The sequence below is a fragment of the Brassica napus genome, chromosome A2 (genome assembly GCF_020379485.1).
Source record: "Brassica napus cultivar Da-Ae chromosome A2, Da-Ae, whole genome shotgun sequence".
In the NCBI taxonomy this organism is placed as follows: Eukaryota; Viridiplantae; Streptophyta; class Magnoliopsida; order Brassicales; family Brassicaceae; genus Brassica; species Brassica napus.
Window position 1 is genome coordinate 9,925,691 of NC_063435.1, and position 22,097 is coordinate 9,947,787.

The window sequence follows — 22,097 nt, forward strand, 5'->3', positions numbered from 1 at the left end:
GTTATTTTCTTCCATTTACATACAGCTCCGGTTATAATTTTATGCAAGCGGGTTCTCGGGTAAGATCGGTTGAACCGGGGTATTTCAGTTTTCTGGTTAATTCGGGAACTCAAAAATATATCTAATTAATCCGAAAATATGGGATGGTTTCGGTTAATTTTGATTAAATTCAGTTATATTCAAATAATTGTTTTTTAGTTATTTCTGCTAGTTCGAAATATTGGTATAAAAAAATTCTAATCGGTTGCCAAACTGAATTAGTTTTAAAATGTGTCGATCGGTTCTGTCAAACCGAAACTGTAATATCAGTTCGGTTTGGCATGTTTGGTCTGGTTCAAAACCGCAAGCGTATGCACAATATTTCTGCAGCAAAACAAAATTTAGATACACCTCGGAATCATGGAAACCTAGAAATGTGGTATACATCACCAGTGTTATTTTTGAAATACGAAATACAACATATGAAACACATACATATACGAATATTTAGACATCATAAAAACAGTTTTTCCCAGGGAACAAGAATGAGTGAAGGACTTGGTGATAAGAAGAAGATAGAGAGTGACACAGTTGTACTCATTTGCTAGTTGCTGCTGCCACCACCAAAGAGGTAATTCAGAGACGAGCCACCTCCTGGAGCTGAGTGGACCTTGGTAGAAGGCCGGTCCTGCATATCAAGCAAAAGACAGGCTTTAGCAACTATATACCACGAGTTTTTGAAGATTACTAAGTTAACGCAAGGCCTCATCATTATATAATGGTTTCCTCATCTTCAGGCAGCTAATCTAAGACACGAAAAGACAAGAATGTTTTTGCTATACAATCATCAGCCCACACAACCTGATTCATTGAGGTGGTAGCCCAGCGTCTGTTCTTACACCATTTTTAAAAAAGAAAGAGAGAAGGAAACATACGGTGAGGAAGTTGCCAGAGTTCTGTCCATCAGCGCGCATGTAATTGTTTGCAGAGTTGCTATTAAGACCAGCTGGGCCTTGTTTGGTAATATCAACAGGTTTTGGAGCAACGGTTTTAGGTTGTGTAGTAGATGGAGGAGGGGGCTGAGTTTCAGCTGAGGCACTGTTAACGGCTGGCTTTGGCGCCTCTCCGCTCCCAAAAAGATATCCCAAAGAACTCTGCCCTCCACCTGCACTAACTCCACGCCCCATTCTCTCCCTCTCAATCTTGCTTCTCTGAAAGATATTATATAGCTTTGTGATTTGGAACATATGAGAAGATCACGAATCAGCACATCATATTCTATACAGAACATTGTCTGGTAAAAGTTATCAAACAGCCTTACTCAAACTTCATATTACTATTCCCTCGGTTTCATGAAAATGTGTCATTTCCACATTTTTTCACACAAATTAAAAAAATGATTGAAACTTATTTATTTTCTTAATATTTATAATTATCTGACCAGTTGTACGTGATCGTAAAAATTATTTACAAGATCCAAACTATCCAATGATAACATTCACATCTTACGAACATAACTTTGATTGGTTGGTAAAAGCTTCTGCGTATTCGATCAAAGCCTAACAAAATCAACTATTCGATAACCTAGAGATATAGTTCATATCAAATCTGCGTAGTCGCAACAACATAGAAAGAAAGACATACCAATCAAACATGTAAAACAAGTAAACAACACGACCTCTTTGTAAGGAGCTAATCTGAAAACATTTACCTGCGAAGAATCTGATAAGAACAGATCCAAGAATTGATATGAGTCGGCAAGGTGATGATCGGAGAGAAGAAGAATAGTAAGTGAGAGAAAGCAAGATGCATGTGACTTGTGATGTGATTTATATAGGCACACAACACAAAAGCTGATAGAAAGATCTCTTTTGAAACGAGAACGTGAGATATTTCTATCCCTCACTTTTACTTCAAGAATCTATTAGCAAGATCTATCCATGTATTTTAAAAGACAAGAACGAATTTAGCAAAGGAAAATAACAATTTTTTTTTTTAAAGTAACGGTTAGCTGGCACGTCAATTTTACAGAACAATCACTGTCTAAATCCGTGTCGTTTTGTTCTTTAAATATCGTACTCCACTAATTAATTTCACTTTTCTGATATTTTGCATTAATTAATCAAAATTTTATAATAAAGGTTACTGTTTGATAGAAAAGTTACAAATAATGAAAAAGGATAGCAAATGGGATGTTCATATCTCTGCAGCAAACTCCAAGAAATCAAATCCGACAATCTCTAGCTTTACGTTTACGGGATCCTATGTCCGGTACGGTTTGGTTTTGACATAACCGGTTACATGTTTAGGAAGATTTCTTGGAAGGAATTTGAGAAATCTCGACGAGTATTCGGTTCAAGGACTGAGGACGAGAGAAAAATGGAGCGTGATCGGATCCTTTGAGCTGGAAGACTTGCTCTGGAGGGTTTGATTTGATCATCGCGTCTTGGAGACAAACCGGTACAGCGTAATCATCTTCCATGGTTTTGATGTAGAACCGTCGGATTGAACCGTAATTCTTCTCCGACACGTGGAGCTTCTCGATTACCGGTGCGAACGGGATCGGTCTCATGGACACCGACGCCAATGCAACATCCTGTTACCAAAACAGGTCAGGTTTAGTCAAACCGAATCATACCGGTTTGGGTGTTAGCTTATGTGTACCTTTGGAGGGCTCTGATTAAAGAAAAAATCCCTAAGCAAAGATCTATCGAAATCAACGGCTGTTGGCGAGCTCTTTTTGCCGTTGGCGTACAAGAATAGATGGACTTGTTCCATCAGATCATGACTTGACTCAGGCTGGAAAAATAAATACGAAGGATCAAAATGGTTCTAATTAGGAGAAACGAAAAAGTGTAATTACCAATTATGGAACAGTATGTAGTTGTTCAGCAAATTCTAAAAGCAAAAAAAATCAATTAAATTTAGAGATTTGATGGTTATGAAAAAAAAAACCTGTTGATTGAAGAGATCAAGGGTGCTTTGGCCATTAGCCAACATAGCAGCAGAGATGAAAACAGCCTTAGAGATCTTAGAAGGGAACATCTCCATGGCATACGACATACACGCTCCTCCAAAATCATGTCCCACTAAAATCACCTGCACCCATCAATTGAAAATCTTGGTTATTAAAATTAACATTTATATATGGTTACTTAGAAAAGAACAAATAATAAGATTTGAAGAGAGCTAAGAGCCTACGACCTTTTCTGTGGGTTTCAAGGTGTCGAAGAAGTGGAGGAGGGGTTTGACATACTGAGCGAGGCTGGTGATGTTGTTGGTGTCGAAGGAACTGACACCAGAACCGGTCAAGTCAACGGCGTCCACTTGGAAGCCATGTTTCTCTAAGAGTGTTATGGTTTTGTACCAACACCACGCCCCAAACCCTCCTCCATGAACCAGCACGAACCGCTTCGTGTCTGCACCTTCCACCTTCAGCTCCTGTTTCCACCCATTTTTCATATAATACGGTCAGTAACATAAAATAGCACTCAGTATATGTGTTGACTTCTATAAAATATATATAGAATGTGGTTATCAAAAAAATTCATATATTCTCTTCGTTTTACCTTAAATAATGTTTTAAAATAAAAAAAATATTTTAGTTACGATGATTTCGAGCTTCTACATAAATACCATTTGTATTCTGTATTGGTTCAAATTAAACATAGCTATTACTGTTTTAATGCAAAGGAACATAAATTGAATAAAATTAATAATTTTTTAATGAATGTTCAAAAGATTTAAAACATCACTTATTTTGATTGAATTAAAAGTTATGAAAATGAATAAGATAATTAATTAAATAATAATGTGCTTGCCTTGTCTAGAAGCTGATTGGGTTTGAGAACAGGATCAGTGCTTGATCTCTGCCTATTGCTGGAACTCCTCACGAATCCACAAGTAGACTTTTTAGGAGTCAGGACGCCAGAAACAGAACCTGTGACGGCGGCCACGGCGGAGGGAGGTGGCTGAGAGGATGGATAGACGACGGAGGTGGACCGTCGGAAAGGAGGAGCAGAGTTGCTGTTACGAGGCGTCTGGCTAAAGAGTACATTTGTAGCAGCTAAGGTTTGTTCTTGGATACGAGAGTCTTTCTCGTTATCATGGTGATGATGCTCTTGGTGGTGTCTTTCTCTGATCTTCTTCTTCGTCTTGACACCTCCTTTCTTCGACGTGGACGATCCAGACGTTGATGATCCGGCGCATGAGAGGGATGGTAGTAATGTCCGGCGCCGGAAAGATGGTATCAGCGACAGCCTACGCACGTGTTTCTCGGAGTTGCTACTCTCTCCTCCTCCGTTGACGACGGTGGGTTTCTTCTGGTTCTGTTCTTGGTCTTGCGAGATGCATCTCAAAGAGTTTCCCATTTTTTTAGGGTTTTGGTGTTTAAGGGATGAGTATGTGAATGTGAATACACGTTTGTTTGTGTGTTATGTGTATATATATGGAGAATGTTCGTGCTTCCATGTGTGTTGATTTTGATTTTTGATGGGTGCAAAAATGTGGAGTTGAGACCTTCACGTTGTGAAGCTGTGCTTTTAAGTAAGTGTCGTCTCTTGATTAAATCTGCTTGATCGTGATAGTTTTTGATACTTATTATGCCTTATTGATCTCACAAAAACACACATAGGATAAAATTTTGTTTTAAAATTTTTGATTTTAAATTTCAATATTCTATTATAGTCTTGTGAATACTGATTGATTGCCTGGACAGTTGGATATAAGAAGAAAGAGGAAGGAACATGGGAGGGCACTTTCTCTGAGGCTCTCAGCAATATCTCTGGTCCTTTGACTTTCTAGTGCAGGCCAATTTTACAAGGATACAACAATAAACACACAGATTCCTCGTATCTTTGTGGTTTTGGATGCACTTTGCAGGTTAATTAGCATCATCTTGTTGAAGATTATTAGTACATTCTGGTTTTGACTAGCAGCCACTGGTAAAACTGTTAATATTGCCCTACGATTAGCCATGGTTAATGGTTTGCCTGACCACTCTGAGGCCACGGCCACGATCTAGCCTATATTCTCTGTTGGCTGAAAAATACTATTAGCCTAGACCAACATATCAAGTTTTTCTTGTATTTTGGCTACAACTATAGCTACATACACCTAATTAGTGAGCACTTATAGCAAATATCCACGAACTGGTCTTTACATATTTGTAGCTAATTATCGCCGGACCACGAAATATTTGTGGCCTTTTTGGTCATTGCAAATGGTTGTTCTGTGTATGCGCCGGTGGTTGCAAATGGTCTTCATGATTATAAGTCTACACCTACTGCACCTTCAACTTCATCCCTAAGGTATATCGATATGGACTAGAGAAAGATATAAAATTGTAACACCAATCATAATGAATGAGCGAACTTAATACGGTATACTGTTTTATATAGAAATTTATTCTACACCGAACCAATCTTCAATGAGTGTAAGAAATAATTACATTCTGGCAAGAAACAAAAAAAAATGTTGAAAAATTGTAATATTATAATCAGGATACATTCTGAAAGAAATGCTAAAGAGAGTGAAACTGAATGAAACTGAATATTTTTATTATTGATTCTTCTTGAGTTTCATGCAGTACAAACTAATTGTTATATAGTAAAGCCAATATAAGGATCTAAAGACACTTGTCTTCATCTCAGTAAGCTGCTATGGTCGCTAACATATTGAATCGATTGTGGATAGGCATGATGCTATTCGTACAAGTCTTTGTGACCTTTCCAACAATTTCTTTTGTGACAGCTTTTCTGCTTTTGCCAACTTTGTCGTTTATTGTTTGTAGAGGAGACTGTTGACTGTTGTGCTCCGTTTTGATTTTGACACGTTCTCTTGATGGGCTACAGTGATTCGTGACCGTCCAATGTCTTGTTATGTCCGAGCCCAACTGATGAAGCACTGCCGTTTTGTGTTTCAGTTTTAACAGTCCCCCTAAAATTTGGAGTAAATGGTTTAGTCACGCCAAGTTTGTTCCTTAGAGTGAATGAGGAAACATGCAGAGACTTGGTGAATATATTAGCCAGCTGATGCATTCCTGGAATGTGTTTAACCACAAGTGTACCAAGAGCGACTCTCTCTCTCTTACATAATGATGGTTTATGTTAGTGCAGATGAGGCGACGAAAACAAGTGCAGAAAGTAAAACACACAAAATTTGTTAACGGGGTTTGTTTTCTACATCCTCGGGACCTCATCCAGATTTCATTGACTTAGAGCAAGGAGCAACCTACAATTGCTATATGATACAACACACACACACTAGTGTTTACCACTCTTTTCTAAGTAGCAATCTACAAAGATTAGGAATAAAGCACGCATGCATAGATCTCATCCGGCTCACCGGAGCACACTGTCTTCTACAGCTGCAATCTTCACAGATCTCTTCAATGAAACCGCATTTGCTAAACTCCCCCTGAGTCTAGGCTTCGATCTTCCAACCTCCACGGAAGTACTTCACCAAGTACGTCAGCACCCAACGCACACCAGTGACACCAAAACGCTTGATCACCCAAGCACACACAAAGCTCACACGAGCTATACACGATGGCTAACTCCACCACACAAAGCGCCAATTCCAACGCCACCAAACTAAGTCCACATCAGACTCCATCAGACAATGCTTCAGAATGTCCTTCGACACCAAGCAGTAACACACACCAAGGAAACCTCTCTCTCTTTATTCTCTGAGGTCTGACTTTCTCAGAAGGCACGTCCCTGCTTATATAGCAGACCAGAACTTGCTCTCCACGTCTTCAACTTGCTATTCAAGTCTTCCAAATACACTTAAGGTAACTTTCTATTTTCATTAATGGAAAACTTCATCTTCAAGCAAACTCTCTTTTGCTTTATGGAAAACATCCATGTGTCTTCAAGCACATATCATCTTTCCTTTTCAAAGCTCAGCAAGCCCACACACATCACAAAACCCAAACTCACATTAAGCTCCATCTTCATGACACACGCCCGTAGTACCTCATGTAGTACTTCGCGAACTGATACAGATCATCTCAGCAGACTGCATCTTCAGTTTAGTTTAAAATGCTTGGTTTTGGAATGGAAAGCAAGATTGGCAGTAAGCATGACTGCACTCAAATTGCCACAGAGAAGCTCGTTAGTGACTAGAATAGGAAGACCAGGTTCTCTGAGAAAATGACTTATCCAAGTGACTTATACTGAAAGCTATTAAATGGAAAGTTAGCAAAGAATATGAATTCAACAAGGAAAAGGAAATCATCGCAGAAAACGAAGTTGGCGATAAAAGGCAAAATACCTTAAAGACAGAAGGAAAAGCCTAAAGGAAAAAAGAAAATACACTGCCTTCAATCTTATATAAATAAGGGGGCTAATCAATTCTAAAAGATCATCCATGATCATCTCAAAAACATCTACAGGTATCTCGACACTTTACTACAAAAAGCCAAGAACTCTCTAAAATATCTTAGACGACTTAGACTCTTTTGTAATAAAATACAATTGGCTTGATCTATATTCAAAGGGTATGTATGCAGCTATTAACTGAGTTCATCTATAACATAATAAAACATCGTTTATGCTTATTTACTGAGTTCCGTTCTCAATACATAGACTTCTGCAATCTGCAATCTTAAATCAAAATCGTAATCATATCAAATACACTGAATTCATATTAAAAGTATATATATTTGGATTTATCAGTTATTGCAAATAGTGTATAATATTTTGGATATATACTTATATTTTTTATATTTTCGATATTCGTTCGATTTTTAGTTTGATTTGGGTTCAGATCATAATTCTTCGGATATAGGAATCAAGGAAACATATATCGGTTTGGGCTTAAGTGTTTTGAGGCACATTAGTTCTAGGATTTTTAGGACTCAAGATACCATTATATATATCTTGTGCCACCTTTAAACCTTTATAGCAGCTGAAATAGAGAGCAATCAAATCTGTTTTTCTTGTGGACAGATATTTGTATGGTTTGTGGAGGTAACCTACAGGTGTTTACCACGTTAAATCTTTGTGTTCTTGTTACGTTTATTCGGTAATAATAATGTTGCGTAAAGTAGAGTCTGCGTCGATCAACCAATGCTTGGTAAACCTGAATGTAAACTAAATAAAATAAAAATGGACAATGCAGGAAGCACATCAAAATATGACTGTAAAATTAGAGTAATTAGATAAACTATAGAAATAAGAGAAACAATTATTAGAACCGAAACCAGTGTTACACATGCTACTAGCTACGTTTTCATAATCTAAAAAAATGTTAACTCATGGTCTCAAGACACTTTCAAAGACAAAAAAATAAAACTAAATTATTCGAACTTCTTAGACAAATACCAACCTCGGATCACAATTTAGGTGTTGTCAAAGAAAGAAGATTGCAACTAAACATAAGAATATTAATAATTGCGAAGTTTGGACAAAAACAATAAACTCACACCATCCTCTTATGTTAAAAATAACAATGTCATGTCTACAATCTCCAGTACGTAAATTAGCAGTTACACCAATCGTAAAAGAATCATATTAGATACAGGTTCCAACCAAACAGCGCGAAGCATCTACCCTAGTATTATATATTTTGACATCACATGAATCTCCTTTTTATGGGTTGGTCCATGTCATGTGTTATCGTTAATTCGTTATCATCCCAAACAATAATATATAGATATATCTATATTTCTTTTAGAACCAATCATATATATCTTATTGTAAACCAAAAATCAAATTTTGAAGATAAAATTCTTACAATAATTGTTCTTTTTTGCCTAAAAATATCATTGAAGATATAAAAGGAAAGTTATATATATATCTTGAATTGAACAAAACTAGATCTTCTGTATTTATCTTTAAAGATCTATAATTATTAGTTAATTAAATATTAGATATTGCAATTCTTCATGTAACATAACAATAACACAATGGCATTTGCGTTTGATTCTTAAAGTGCCTTCAAGAGTTCCAATACATGACGAAAGCAAGTACGAACCACTAGATTTGATCAGTGAGTACAAAAGTTCAGGTTATTCTCTTTCTTTTTAACTGTGATTAAAGTCAAGTCATTAGGGTCAACGGGAAAAGGATATAAAAGTAAAAACACAAAAACAAAACCAATAACTAGTTGGAGTTAAGTCCGTGTACATATATATATTGTAATAAGAAAGAACATTCAAGAATAAATATTCAACTTCCCTTTTTATTTTTCCTTCAATCAAAGCAGAATCTGTGAACCTCTCTAAAACCCTAATCAAGCTCTCCTCTCTAGCCTCCTCCTCACACCAAAGCTTCCTCCTTTATTCTCGCCGGATTCTCAGGACTCTCCTCGGTTCCATCTTTCTCTGCCGCCAGGTTTATTTTCTTGATCTCAATTCAGATTTGTGATTTCAATCTGATTGAAAGATTTAAACTTTTCTTTCTGGGGTTTTGATCTAGGCTTTTCGATTTGAATCTTTGATTGGTTCTTGTCTCCATCTGTTGGATCTCTAATTAAATTTCTTCTTTTTTTTGTTTAAAGGTTAATTCACAGGAATATGGCTACCGAGGAAGGTGTACATGAGGCTCACCAAGTCTCTGAGGCTTTTGTGGAACAGTACTATCATATTGTCGGAAAGGTGACTCAAGAAGCTCATAAGCTTTATGTAGCTGCTAGCGTTGTCAGCAGACCAGGTCCTGATGGTACCATGACCTCTTTCACATCCCTTGAGGTACTAAACTCGTCTCCTCCTTCCACGCTCCTATTGTAAAGTAGTTAATGATTTTAATTATTGGTTTCTCATGCTTTAATGCTTTGTTGACTTGAGTTTAAGAGAGACTCTTGATTAGTACTATCTAATGCAAGAGACTTCGCTTTGTTTTTTTTATCATTATGGTTCCAGGCTATCGACAAGCACTTTCTTTCATGTGACTCTACTACATTCGAGGTGCTTAGTGTTGACTCTCAGTCTTCCTTGGAAGAGGGGATATTTATTATGGTTATTGGTTTCTTGACTGGAGAAGACAACCTGAAGAGGAAGTTTTCGCAAATGTTCTATCTGGCACGTCAGAACACTGCCTATGTGGTTGTCAATGACATCTTTCGTTATGTTGATGAAGTGTCCTATACTCCAACAACTCTTCCACCTGTTGTTGAATCTGGTAAGTCTTCTAACTTGAAAGATAGAGATATATATAGAGAGAGAGAGGGTATGTTCGTATCTTGATCTGAGTTGAGAACTCTTTTGTAGTGCCAGAAACTGAGGTGGTGGAGCCTGTCCATGCTCCTGCTGAAGTAAAGAACGTTGCTGAAGTGAAGACGGCTGTTGCTGAAGCTGCTACTCCGTTGGACAATGGGAGTGACAATCACTCTGCTGAAAAAGCTGTTACTGCTCAGAAACCTAAAGAGATAGTTGCTGATACAGCTGCTCCTCCGGTTGATGGGGGAAAGAAATCTTTTGCTGCGATGGTGAGTTTTCTTTTTAGTGGTTTTGCTCTTGCATGTGCCGTCTATGCAATGCTAATCTAACTAACCTGAGAAACAGGTTGCTTCAATGGCGAGAAGCTCTGCTCCGTTCCAAGTTAAAGCATCCCCAGTGGTTCAGAAACCTAAATACATGGCAGCACCCAAGCCCCGTGAGGCAGCTCCAGCACCCAAGGCACCTGCTGCTGTTAGTAAACGTGAAAGGAAAAACGACCAGAGGATTGTCGACGAACCAGGTTAGAAGATGGTCATCCATTGTAGTTGGTCTTTTTTCTTCTTGTCTATTTTTGGATTATCAGATTGGTGATTGTTGCTTTGGGTTTCAGGGACTTCGATATTTGTGTCAAACCTGCCAATGGATGCAATGCCGCCTCAGCTCTATGAACTTTTCAAGGAGTTTGGTCCTATCAAAGAACATGGGGTTCAAGTCAGAAGCTCCAATGTAATGATCTTTTGATCAATCTTGTCTTTTTTTCTTGTGCTAGCTTCCTTTCATTGAAGAAACAATTCTAACATTTTTCTTATGTGGTCTCAGGCTCGTGGAACTTGCTTCGGTTTTGTTGCCTTTGAAAATGTTACCTCTGTCCAGAGTGTGCTTGAGGTAAATTATAAATACCAGTTTCTTGTTTCCATCTTGAATTTTTTTAATTCTAACTCTGTCAAATCCATAGGCTGCCAAGAACAATGCCTTCAAGCTTGGAGACCGTAAGCTTCGTGTAAAGGAAAAGCAAGGCAAGCTTTCTCTTTCTTTAGACCAACCCTCTTATCTAAACAGTTGTCAGTGTCTCCTGTGCAAGTCTAAAACTTTGACTTGTTTTGTTTGCAGTTGAGTATGATGGAAGCAAACCGTCTGGTGGGAAAAGGACTGAGAATGGGTCTGCAGCAGATGGAAGCAAGACAGAGAATGGGTCTGCTGCAGATGCGGAAGATGACTTCAAGCCTATCAGAAGCCGTAGGAACAGAAGCGAGAAGAAGGGAAACGGTAACAACGAGAAGAACAGTGTGCAAACAACACCAAAACCAAAAGCCTGATACTCAAGAAGAGTTCATATTTGCAGAAGCAGCCTTCTTAGAAAATCTATTATTCTAAACCTTGCAACAAGTTGAGATTTTTTTACATTACAGATTCATCTTTCTTAATTTTCTTTTTGACATCTCAGCACAATTTCTTCTTTTTACATCTTATTTTATTTTCGTTTTCTTACTTGCACCTTATTATATTTTGAAAAGAACAAATAAATTAGTTTTTTTTTCATTGTTGGAAGGGTATTGTATCCAATAATTTGAAATCAATCCCGTTGTGTGGTTTAATATGGAAATCATATGAATATTTGTAATTTGGGAAAGAAACGAAGGTATATACATCTTTTTATATAGAAGAGGGTTCTTTCTCTCCAGGTTGCGACATGTAGGCGTCTAGGTCAAAAATTCGGTGTATGTCGTCTCGACACGTGTCCGCTGCGTGCTAAACGCACCGTTCCATTTATTGCTTTTGTTCATTCGTATGGACTTTATATTTGTTGGGCCGTTTCACCTCTCTGTTGAGCCCACTAGCTTTTCCTTAATGAAATGCACCGTTCCAGTTATCATGTGTTCTTCTCTTCTCGTCTCCAGCGCTAATGGCGATTAGGGTTTTGAAGACGATCTCTCATCTTCCCTTCTTACGGTCTGGAACGGTACAAGTAACCGAGATATCCACTTTCAACCTTCCATTAATCGATCATCCACGATCTATTCAATGCGATTTTCTGTTATGCAAGGCGATGGAGTTCGGCTATAAAAAAGGTATGCTTTACTCCTTTGAGAATCATCCTTTCATTCGTTCTAAACAACCCAGTAAACAAAAATGGTGTTCTATGGCTAACGTTTCAGTCTTCTTCTCTGATTTGCAGACTGGCCGCTCCTCCTCCACCGTTTAAGTTTGTTTGCTCCGTTCCGGGAGGCCAGGAATGTACGCCATGGTGTTCTATGGCTAACGTTTCAGTCTTCCTCTAAGGTTATCAATTTAACTCCCCCTTTTGTTCATAGTCAGATTAGTTTCACCAGTTAATGTTACACATCTTTGCCGTCATGAATCCTTTATAATCGTCACTTTGTTTTTTTTTTAAGTTTCTGTTACAGATTTTTCACTGAGACATTTTCCAGATTTTGATGATTGTTGTGTACGTTTTTGATGTTCGTAAATTTTCACCATCGGAGTAGTTTCACCGGTTAGATGCTTTACACATCTCCGCTGTCTTGAACTTATTTTCTGTTGCTAATATTTTTTGCTATGGTCAGTTCATGACTCAGGAAGATGATAAAGCTTAGGCTCTGGAGGATGAGATGGTTGTGAAAGAGCCTGAGTTAGAGAAGAAACATAACTGGAATCAGAGTATGAAAAACAGAAACAATGAGAGAGATTAGATATCAATGAGAGGGAGAAAAAGAAACAGGAAGAGTTGAAGCGTTTAAAGAGGGTCAACTGAGACAAAGAGGGATCACGTAGAAGAATAAGAAGAAGAGATCCGGGAGAGATCAGAGCGTCAGGCTGAAGCGAGAGAGAGAAGCTGCTAGACTGAGAATGATACAAGAAAAGGCACTTCATCTTGATGGATCTTAGAAAGGACCTGATGCTACACATGTAAGTTCTCTTTTGTTTTACACCTGCTACTTTCTATGCAACGCACATTAATCTAAATGCTTCTCAATGTCTGGATTGGGATAGTGTATCAGGGTAAAATATCAATGATAGCTCCATAAAAACAGCAGCCAGCAGGTAAAGGGAGAGACTCCATAAAACGTTTCTCTTATCTGTTCTCAACTTTTTATCAATATCAATGAAAGCTAATATTTTCTCTGCTGCGTTCATCTAATATTTTATCAATATCCATGGATGAAACTGTTTTTTCTTTCCAGTGTTACCATCAGTTCCAAATTTTCAAGATAACAAAAAAAAAAAAAAACTGCTATTTGTTTTTTGAAACTCTACATTTAGAAAACACTTGGAAATGATAACTCAACAAGAAAAAGACATGGTTAACGTTTGTTTATAACAAAGGGGCAGCTGACAGCTGATACTGAAAAATGATACGTATGTGATGTGACTAAAACAATACATTCTTGAGAATTAAAAGGACAATAATTATGAAGCAAAGTATAAGGAGTATCATTGCACATTTCACCATTGCTCCTTCTCTTTGTGTTCTCTCCGCCTATAAAAAAACAGGTCTCTCTGTTAGTTTTCTAAGACCTCACAATAAAATAACTTATGTAGTTTTTGGTTAAGAATCAAACCTTTTGTAGTTGCTTATAGCTTTCCTCTCTCGATGTAGAAACATTTTGGATATTGTAGCTATCCGATCAACTATTGTGCCCTGATTGACACAAGTTGAATAAGGATCGGGGAAACTCCGGTTAAACTTTTTCCTAGAGAAAATAAAGTTATAATTCCATAGCTAACTTTCAAGTGTTGAATAAGAATAAGAATAAATTTTAAATGTTTATTAATTATGCAACTTTTTAATAGTGTTTGAGTAATTATCTTAAGTAAAAAAAATCTAAGCGAGATTCCTTTTTTTTAATTAAGTGAAAGGCAGGGTACAAAAAAATCTTAATAAGGAGTTTATAGAATCCAAAGATAATCGTTTTTACGCGTGTGAGACAGTTTTATTGTTGTTAATAGGGTCGGACATATTATGCTTGGTGTTCTAAAAAAATAATTAAATATGACTTCTCATTCTCTCAGTGATATTTCTGTAACAGTTAGTTAATAAACATCAACAATCATTATTGTTTTTCTCATCATACACATTGCAGAAAAATCTTTCCTTCCAGTGTTATCTGATCTGTTAGAACTGCCCCCGTGATGGTGAAAAAGACGGTTGTTAGAACTCATAAAATTGGTTCCACTGAGTTGAGATCCACCACTGAAACAGAATTGGGCTCTGATGCTGATAACACAAACGTTCCAAGTGTACGGGTGATTCCAGTTCCAGTTTGTATCATATATGCATATACACTTTAAATTTCCAGAATGATCTGATGTGACTTCATCACAGTCTATGCCACTATTTTTGCTAAAACAATGTAGAATCGCCAATATTTCCATTAGGTGATCTTAAAACAATGTAGAAAACAATTTATATTGACTAATATTTTTGCTACAACAATAAGAATCGCACTAGCCCCCACAAAGAAATACTATTACCAGAGTTAATCATATAAATCAGAGGTCCACAGCGATAGCCAACCTATAAAACTCATGTTATTTTCACCAATGCACTTGCTCAACCAAAATTGCACTATATTATATACAGTAGACAACCACAATAGATAAAAATAATAAAGTCCAACTACAAAAACTCAAAATAATTCAAAGAGCATGATTTTTATTTTCAATCGTCCATCCATCGATTTAACTTTACACAAACAAACCAACTACAACATCAAGTTCCAAACCAACCCCTACCATTGGATTTACATATTAACAATCATATATTCGTAATGAAAAATATAAATGTAACACATCCCGCCCGTAGGGCGGGCCGGTCCTAGTGTGTAATAAAGAAGAGAGCGACAGACGGTCAGAAAAGGTGAGAAAATGGCCTCTTTCGCTATGAACTAATTATTTCTGGTTTTTTCGCACTTAAACTTTTAATCCATGCCAAAAGCTACGTGAACAACGCGAAAATGGTTCATTCTTCTACTAACTAGTTTTTTCTGGTCTTTTCACGCACAGACTTTTAAATCATGTCAAAAAGCACATGAACAACTCTATTTTTAAAATTAAATATACAATTTATTTTAAACTAATTTTCCTAAAACCAGTTGTTTTGAAACCCGATCCGGACCCGCGGTTGAACCGGTAAACCCGGTGACCCAGAAAAAAATCGGTTTGGGTTTTGTGAAAAACCCAATATTTAAAAACTCACAAAAACCCGCAAAAACCCACTAAAACTCGGAACCCGATACCGGTTGAACCACCGGTTGAACCAATAAATAACTTTTACATCATTTTATTAGTTTTTAAATTATGTTTTATATTCTAAATTTCCAATTAAGAAATTAGATGTTGGCAAAAAAAAACTTAGGTTTTTCCTTTTCAGTTTTATATTTGTGATTTTTTAGATTTTGATGAAGATTTCACTATGACACTTGAAGAAAATAAAGTCAATGATGGTAGAGAGAACCATTAGTTGATGTGATTTGGTGTTAGTTTATTTCCGATATTGACAATTTATTACAATGATCTTTTACTTTTAGTTTATTTTGAATTTGAAGTTTACTTTATTATTCACATTAGACATTTAAATATTTATGAATTTTATATCTTGATTTTTTTAGATGTCATAACTCTTACATTGTTATAGAAAAATTTAAATAATCTAAACTATTTTTGATATTTTCTATGTCAAATGAAAATAAAAATATAAAAATTAAAGTTAAGTATTTTCTAAATATTTTTTAAACATAAAATATATACATATTCAAACTATTATTTTATGTTTTAAAAAATATTTAAAAAATATTAAACTTTAGTTTTTATATATTTATTTTCATAGCTAATATATTATTATATAATAAGATTAATTAATTTATTAACCTGCGGTTCACCCGCGGTCGACCCAGTGACCCATCGATCCGGTAAGTCGTCCGGTTCAGTGTCTGGGTCGGGTTTAAAAACATTGCCTAAAACCATAAATGGTGTTATTTAAATGTTAACTTGGTTTATAGCATGTTGATAACCGGTTTAATTTGGGTTGATAAAAAGATACTATGTCGTTTTATTCTTTTTTTTTTGTCAACTGCTCTTTTTCTTCATAATTTTTTTACTCTTTATCATCAGTTTGAGATATTACGCCGATTTTATAATTTCTTGTGGCAATACATGGAGATTGGTAAGCTAGTAGTTGCTGTTTTTTTTATGCATCATGTAAAACGTTTTATTCTTCTGCAAACTAATAAATTTTATTTCCAATTGATGATGAAGAGTAAAACTATTTATGAAAAGTAAGAACAATTGACAAAAAAAAAAGAGAAGAAGAATGAAACGACGTAGTATTTTTTTTTATCAATCCAAATTAAACCAGCTCTGCACCTGTCATAAAGCTAGTTAACATTTAAATAACGCCATTTATAATTTTAAGAGAATTAGTTTAAAATTGATAGTTTGTGTATGTAATTCAAAAAACAGAATTGTTCATGTGTTTTTTAGTATGATTTAAAAGTTTGTGTAAAAAAGCTAAGAAAAACTAGTTCATAGGAGAATAATTCACTCTTTTTTTTTTGTTCAAGAGATTTTTTTATTATGGATTAAAAGTTTGTATGTGAAAAAACTAGAAACAATTAGTTCATAGGGAAATAGGCAATTTTCCCCGCAAAAGGTAGGGATCAAAGTATCAAACCTCTGCATCAATATTTCAACTCTCTCTCAAATGGCGATTATGGGCCGGGCCTAAAGTAATCAAACCTCTGCATCAATATTTCAACTCTCTCAAAAATGGTGTTTATGGGCTGGGCCTCGTTAATAATAAGAGGGCTCGGAAAATAAAGGTGCTTCTACTTCTTCTTCTTCTTCTTCGCCAGTAGAAGTGGGGGAGATTCAGTAGAACGTAACTGGTAATCATCTCGCATATTATTTGATTCCGCACCACTCTAAACCCTAGATTCCGATCTCTCTCTCTGTTTTCTTAACAACCTCTTCGTTTCTTTGGCAGATCGAGAGAAAGAGATTCGTCGATTTGTGAAAACCCAAACGCAACACCAATCGTATCAATTGAAGAGTTGGTTCGTCTCGAAATCAGGAGTATGTCGGACTGGCAAGTGAAATACAAGAGCTCTCTGAAGGATCGAGGAACTGAGGGAATCCTCAAATTAGTATGAACCTCTCTCTCTCTCTCTCTTTTGAGCAATTGGTTTGGTGAATGCTTTGCTTACTTTTCGGCAGAGGGAAGGGATACTGCTCTTCGTTCCAAATGATCCCACCTCTGATTCAAAGCTTAAAGTCCTCACTCCCAACATCAAAAGTATCTCTCTTCCTCCTCATTTGATGATCCTTCCTTCCTTACTGCTCACTCTTTATCAATTCCTCATTGGTTAATTTTTTCAGGTCAAAAATATACTAAAGAAGGATCAAAAAAACCTGCTTGGCTCAATCTCTCCAACAAGCAGGTTTTGTTTTTCTCTTGTTGCCCTTTGTGTTGAAAGCCAAGATTTGTGCAAGTTCCCATGTGTCATTGAAGTTTCCTCAATTTTTCTGAATATAGGGAGACAGTCATATCTTTGAGTTTCAAAATTATCAGGACATGCATGCTTGCCGTGCTCTCATCAGTAAAGCTTCATCTTCCATTCTCTTTTCTTTTTAACTTTGATTGAAATCTACTTTATCTTGTTGTATTTTGCAATCCATTTTGTTTTTTACTGTGAGCAGCTAAGGCCCTAGCCAAATGTGAAGAGGAGCAGCCTAAGAAACCAGCTGCTGTCTTGACCTCTGCTGAGCAACTCAGTATTGCTGACTTGGAGCTACGCTTCAAGGTTCTTCGAGAAAATATGTGTGTAATGATTCATAACCATTAGGTTGATTTTTTTCTGTTAGAAGTTTAATCAGGACTTGAGTAACGTACATATGATGTGAAGTGAGTTGCAGAGATTGCATAAGGAATTTGTTGAAACTAAAGTCCTGACTGAAGATGAATTCTGGGCTACTAGGAAGGTTTGCTTCTTTCTTGGTTTCCTTTAGTTTTTCAATCTTCTTGTGAGTGTGTGTCCTTGTAGTTACCGACTTTATTCATTGTAGAAACTACTGGGTAAAGATTCCATCAGAAAGTCGAAGCAACAGGTCGGACTGAAGAGCATGATGGTTTCCGGCATCAAACCTTCTACTGATGGGCGGGTATAGCATACTTCTCTTTACCCCTTCTTGGAAGTTTATCTTCTCCAGTTAAATTCTCATGTGTATGCCTCTGTAGGAAAGAAATAATCCATACTATGTCGTCTTTCGCTGAAGTAGTTCCATTTGTTCTTGTATATCATGTAACATTTCATCTGGCTTATTAACCACTTTCTTTACCTTTTTTTTTTCTTTCAGACTAATAGGGTGACGTTCAACTTAACCTCTGAGATAATTTTTCAGGTAACCTCTTTGGTTCACTACATTTGTCATTGATGTAAGTCCTATAAGTTTCTGAATCCTAATCCAAGCTGGGTTGGGATCAGTTTGTATGGTGAATGGGGTTAAAGTTGGAATTGGTAATACACTGGGACTAAAATTCATAAATAGGTGTTCAGGTTGCAACATGTGTTTCCAATTGAAAGCTAAACGCGAGATATGGAATAGCATTTCACTTTACCTTCTATTTTGAGTTCGTTTGATCTATAAACATTTAGAAAGAATCTTCAGTGCTGTTTTATACATGCGACTGTCCTTTCCTCATATACTATCTTCGTTACGCTTTCAGATTTTTGCTGAGAAGCCAGCTGTTCGGCAGGCATTCATTAATTATGTTCCGAGTAAGGTAGCAAAGACTTCAACACTATCCCAATCTTTGTTTATAGGTTTAATCATCAGATAGGACGAGTCTTGACTGGCTTTGGTAGCTATTTTCCTACGCCAGATGACAGAAAAAGACTTCTGGACAAAATATTTTAGAGCAGAATATCTTTACAGCACCAAAAATACAGCGGTAGCTGCAGCAGAAGCTGCTGAGGACGAGGAACTCGCTGTCTTTCTAAAGCCTGATGAGATATTGGCTCAGGAAGCTCGTCAAAAGGTTATCTCGTTTCTACAGTTAAAATCATTTCCATGTATTTTAATTGAGATGAAAACACTTGTGGCACATCCTTTTGATTTGAATGTCGTGTCTTGTAGATCAGACGGGTTGATCCAACTCTTGACATGGAAGCTGACCAGGGAGATGACTACACTCATCTTATGGTAAGCCAACTACCACTACATGAGATGGGAGGTTTGGATAACTTCCACCTCAGTGCGGATCAAGGGTTGTTGAAACAAAAAAAATTAAAATGACTGGCACAGCTATATATACGTCGATATATTGTCTCACCCTATTAGATGGGAAGAACTGGGCTCTAGTGATCTATAATATTTACTGTGGAAATTTTGATATTTACAATTGTACTGTATCATATTACCCTATGTTGTACTTATTGTTAATTACCCGTAACACAGGACCACGGGATCCAGCGAGATGGCACCATGGATGTTGTTGAACCTCAGAATGGTCAGTTTAGAAGATCACTTTTGCAAGATCTTAATCGTCATGCTGCTGTTGTATTGGAAGGCAGGAACATTGGTAAACACCTCTTTGCACCTCCTTCGATACTTTCTTCTTACGTTTTTCACGGTAGCTAGTTTACTAAGTGTAAGCATGTGTATTGGCCTTTTGACTTTAGTTACTGGTGGTCAGTATACAATGATGCTCACTTATTCTCTTAAATTGGAAATCAGATGTTGATTCAGAAAACACAAGGAGTGTTGCAGAGGCGCTCGCACGGGTTAAACAAGGTTTGCTGTTACATTCTGCTATATTCTGCTTTTGCTTTCTTCTGTGCTGATCCATGACCAATGCCTTACTTAATATTCCTCTGACCTCACTATCTATATCTGTTACCCCTGGTAGTAAGCAAAGCTGATGGTGAAACCACTAAAGACGCTAATCAGGAGAGATTGGCGAGAATGTCCCGTTTGGCTGAAATGGAGGATCTTCAAGCACCGCAGAATTTCCCGTTAGCACCGCTCTCTATCAAGGTTCGTCTCTTTCAATAAAAGATTTTCACTGTTGATCATAGATTCTGATTTACCCTTTCTTCTTTGGAATCAGGACCCTCGTGATTACTTTGAATCTCAACAAGGAAACGTCGTCAATGAACCTAGAGGAGCAGGGACATTAAAGAGAAATGTTCATGAAGCTTACGGATCGTTAAAAGAATCCATTTTGGAGATTAGAACGAAAGGGTTAAGGGATCCGTTGATTAAACCTGAAGTTGCCTTCGAGGTGCTCTTCTATCCCGTCGTAAAATGTGTGCTGACTTAAAGAAACCATGGCTTATTCACATATTCCTTCGTTTCCTAGACTAAAAATGTCTATCCCCATTCAGGTTTTCAGGTCATTAACCCAAACTATCTCCACCGCCAAAAATATTATCGGGAAGAACCCGCGAGAGAGCTTTCTGGACAGATTGCCGAAGTCCACTAGAGACGAGGTTTTACATGTAAGTTTCTAATCTATTCCAATGTCCAAATCAACAATAAGCTTTGTGGGTTTTTATCATTATGCGTGTGGATTCTGTTGTCCAATCAAATGCATCGGAAGTCTTACCTTTTTCTTTTCATCTGCAGCATTGGACATCAATACAAGAATTACTTAAACATTTTTGGTCATCTTACCCGATAACAACCACATATCTTCATACCAAAGTAATGTTCTTTCTATCTCACAATCTCTATATACGTATATTCCTGAGCTTTCTCAGGAAAGATTCAAACTTACCTTACAGATGTTATATTGTATTTATGCAGGTAGGGAAGCTGAAGGATGCAATGTCCAATAGTTATTCACAACTCGAGGTAAGCTATGAAATAAGAACCTTGGAGTAATCCGTTAGAACAGTAGTTTACTAATATCTCAATACCAATGCAACACAAACATGAAATTGAATCGGTAGTTTAAGCGTATTGCATGTAGTCTAGTGTGTACTGTTTCCTTGATATTAAACCGTGCAATTGGACTCAGGCAATGAAAGAGTCGGTGCAATCGGAACTCCGCCATCAGCTTTCTCTACTAGTTCGTCCAATGCAACAGGTTAGCTTCTTCCAGTGCCTACTTAGATCAGCTTACATCATATATCTAAACTTGCATTGTAATCCAGTTTATGAATTTGTATAAACCTATTTTTCTCTGCCAGGCTCTTGATGCTGCGTTCCAACACTACGATGCTGACTTGCAGAGAAGAACCGCTAAGAGCGCCAGAGGTAGCGCCGGCGAAGCAAACGGGTCTGTTTAGAAGATGAACAAAACGTCTGCAAGATTTTTGTTTTGTTTCATCAGCCTTTGTTGCTGCTTTCGAGATTTTTCATTTGTTGTGATTTTGTCCAGCCACTGGAACTACAACAAAGGCGTTATTATTGTATAATGAAGACTTTATTGTACTTGGCAAGAACAAAGAGAGTTTCTTTGGCGTACAGATTCTCAAAGGACTTTGATTGTTTCAAGAGAAGATATTGCAAATCCAATTTGAGATTATTTTTCTACTTTCTTTTGTTTTTCTCTATTTTATTCGGAAATTCACCCCTCTTTCTTATTATAGCCATCGAGTTCAATCAAGTTTCCACTTGTGAATGCGTGAAGGTATATCCTATGATTTTGTTCCTTTGCGAATCAATCACCTTTAAGAAAATAAATAAACTATAAGATGGGCTTCTGGTCTAATGTTGCGTTAATCAAATATTACGTAAACAAAGAATGATATGCATTTGTAATAACATAAAAAGCAAGGTGATTAGCATCTTACTTCCAAAAAAGTAATCAGTGGTTATAAAGCAATTTAAATCAACAATTATGCGAATGTGACACCTCTATAATCTGCAGGGTTTGGATTGCAAAAGCTTTACACGTCAACGATTTTGCTTAGATCTGATTCCATTCCTTTCTCCATCTTATTAGAGCAGCATT

The 22,097-nt window shown here is 36.8% G+C and overlaps 4 protein-coding genes across 7 annotated transcripts; 2 read left to right on the top strand and 2 right to left on the bottom strand.

The window, feature by feature from the left end:
- Window positions 1-397: 397 nt before the first annotated feature.
- Window positions 398-1,180, bottom strand: LOC106393539 (protein SPIRAL1-like 1). Its single transcript, XM_013834239.3, has 2 exons — window positions 915-1,180; window positions 398-667 (listed from the first exon to the last, which is right to left on the bottom strand). The coding sequence occupies exons 1-2, from the start codon at window positions 1,164-1,166 to the stop codon at window positions 584-586; spliced, it is 336 nt and encodes a 111-aa protein (XP_013689693.2). The 5' UTR covers window positions 1,167-1,180; the 3' UTR covers window positions 398-583.
- Window positions 1,027-4,916, bottom strand: LOC106420490 (putative methylesterase 15, chloroplastic). Its single transcript, XM_022702283.2, has 6 exons — window positions 3,801-4,916; window positions 3,184-3,420; window positions 2,935-3,078; window positions 2,644-2,778; window positions 1,691-2,575; window positions 1,027-1,190 (listed from the first exon to the last, which is right to left on the bottom strand). Exons 1-5 carry the CDS (start codon window positions 4,347-4,349, stop codon window positions 2,285-2,287), a joined length of 1,356 nt encoding a protein of 451 aa, XP_022558004.2. The 5' UTR covers window positions 4,350-4,916; the 3' UTR covers window positions 1,027-1,190; window positions 1,691-2,284.
- A 4,216-nt stretch (window positions 4,917-9,132) lies between these two features.
- LOC106393550 (nuclear transport factor 2) lies at window positions 9,133-11,680 on the top strand. The gene is made up of 9 exons (XM_013834246.3): window positions 9,133-9,317; window positions 9,484-9,673; window positions 9,845-10,103; window positions 10,193-10,410; window positions 10,487-10,661; window positions 10,752-10,867; window positions 10,961-11,026; window positions 11,097-11,157; window positions 11,252-11,680. The coding sequence occupies exons 2-9, from the start codon at window positions 9,500-9,502 to the stop codon at window positions 11,455-11,457; spliced, it is 1,275 nt and encodes a 424-aa protein (XP_013689700.2). The 5' UTR covers window positions 9,133-9,317; window positions 9,484-9,499; the 3' UTR covers window positions 11,458-11,680.
- A 5,302-nt stretch (window positions 11,681-16,982) lies between these two features.
- LOC106393558 (general transcription and DNA repair factor IIH subunit TFB1-1) lies at window positions 16,983-21,676 on the top strand. Of its 4 annotated transcripts, XM_013834253.3 has the most exons (21): window positions 16,983-17,025; window positions 17,124-17,283; window positions 17,354-17,432; window positions 17,516-17,577; window positions 17,673-17,736; window positions 17,837-17,957; window positions 18,043-18,118; window positions 18,203-18,298; window positions 18,494-18,538; window positions 18,864-18,920; window positions 19,020-19,175; window positions 19,274-19,339; window positions 19,595-19,718; window positions 19,874-19,930; window positions 20,046-20,173; window positions 20,247-20,420; window positions 20,524-20,637; window positions 20,765-20,842; window positions 20,945-20,992; window positions 21,159-21,227; window positions 21,331-21,676. In XM_013834253.3, the coding sequence occupies exons 2-21, from the start codon at window positions 17,215-17,217 to the stop codon at window positions 21,427-21,429; spliced, it is 1,782 nt and encodes a 593-aa protein (XP_013689707.2). In that variant the 5' UTR covers window positions 16,983-17,025; window positions 17,124-17,214; the 3' UTR covers window positions 21,430-21,676. The 4 variants fall into 4 exon arrangements, 2 of the variants coding, with proteins under 2 accessions (XP_013689707.2, XP_048615903.1); XM_048759946.1 differs by lacking the exon at window positions 16,983-17,025 and having other exon boundaries at window positions 17,837-17,961; window positions 18,053-18,118; XR_007324676.1 differs by lacking the exons at window positions 16,983-17,025; window positions 21,331-21,676 and having other exon boundaries at window positions 20,247-20,445; window positions 21,159-21,228.
- Window positions 21,677-22,097: the final 421 nt, after the last annotated feature.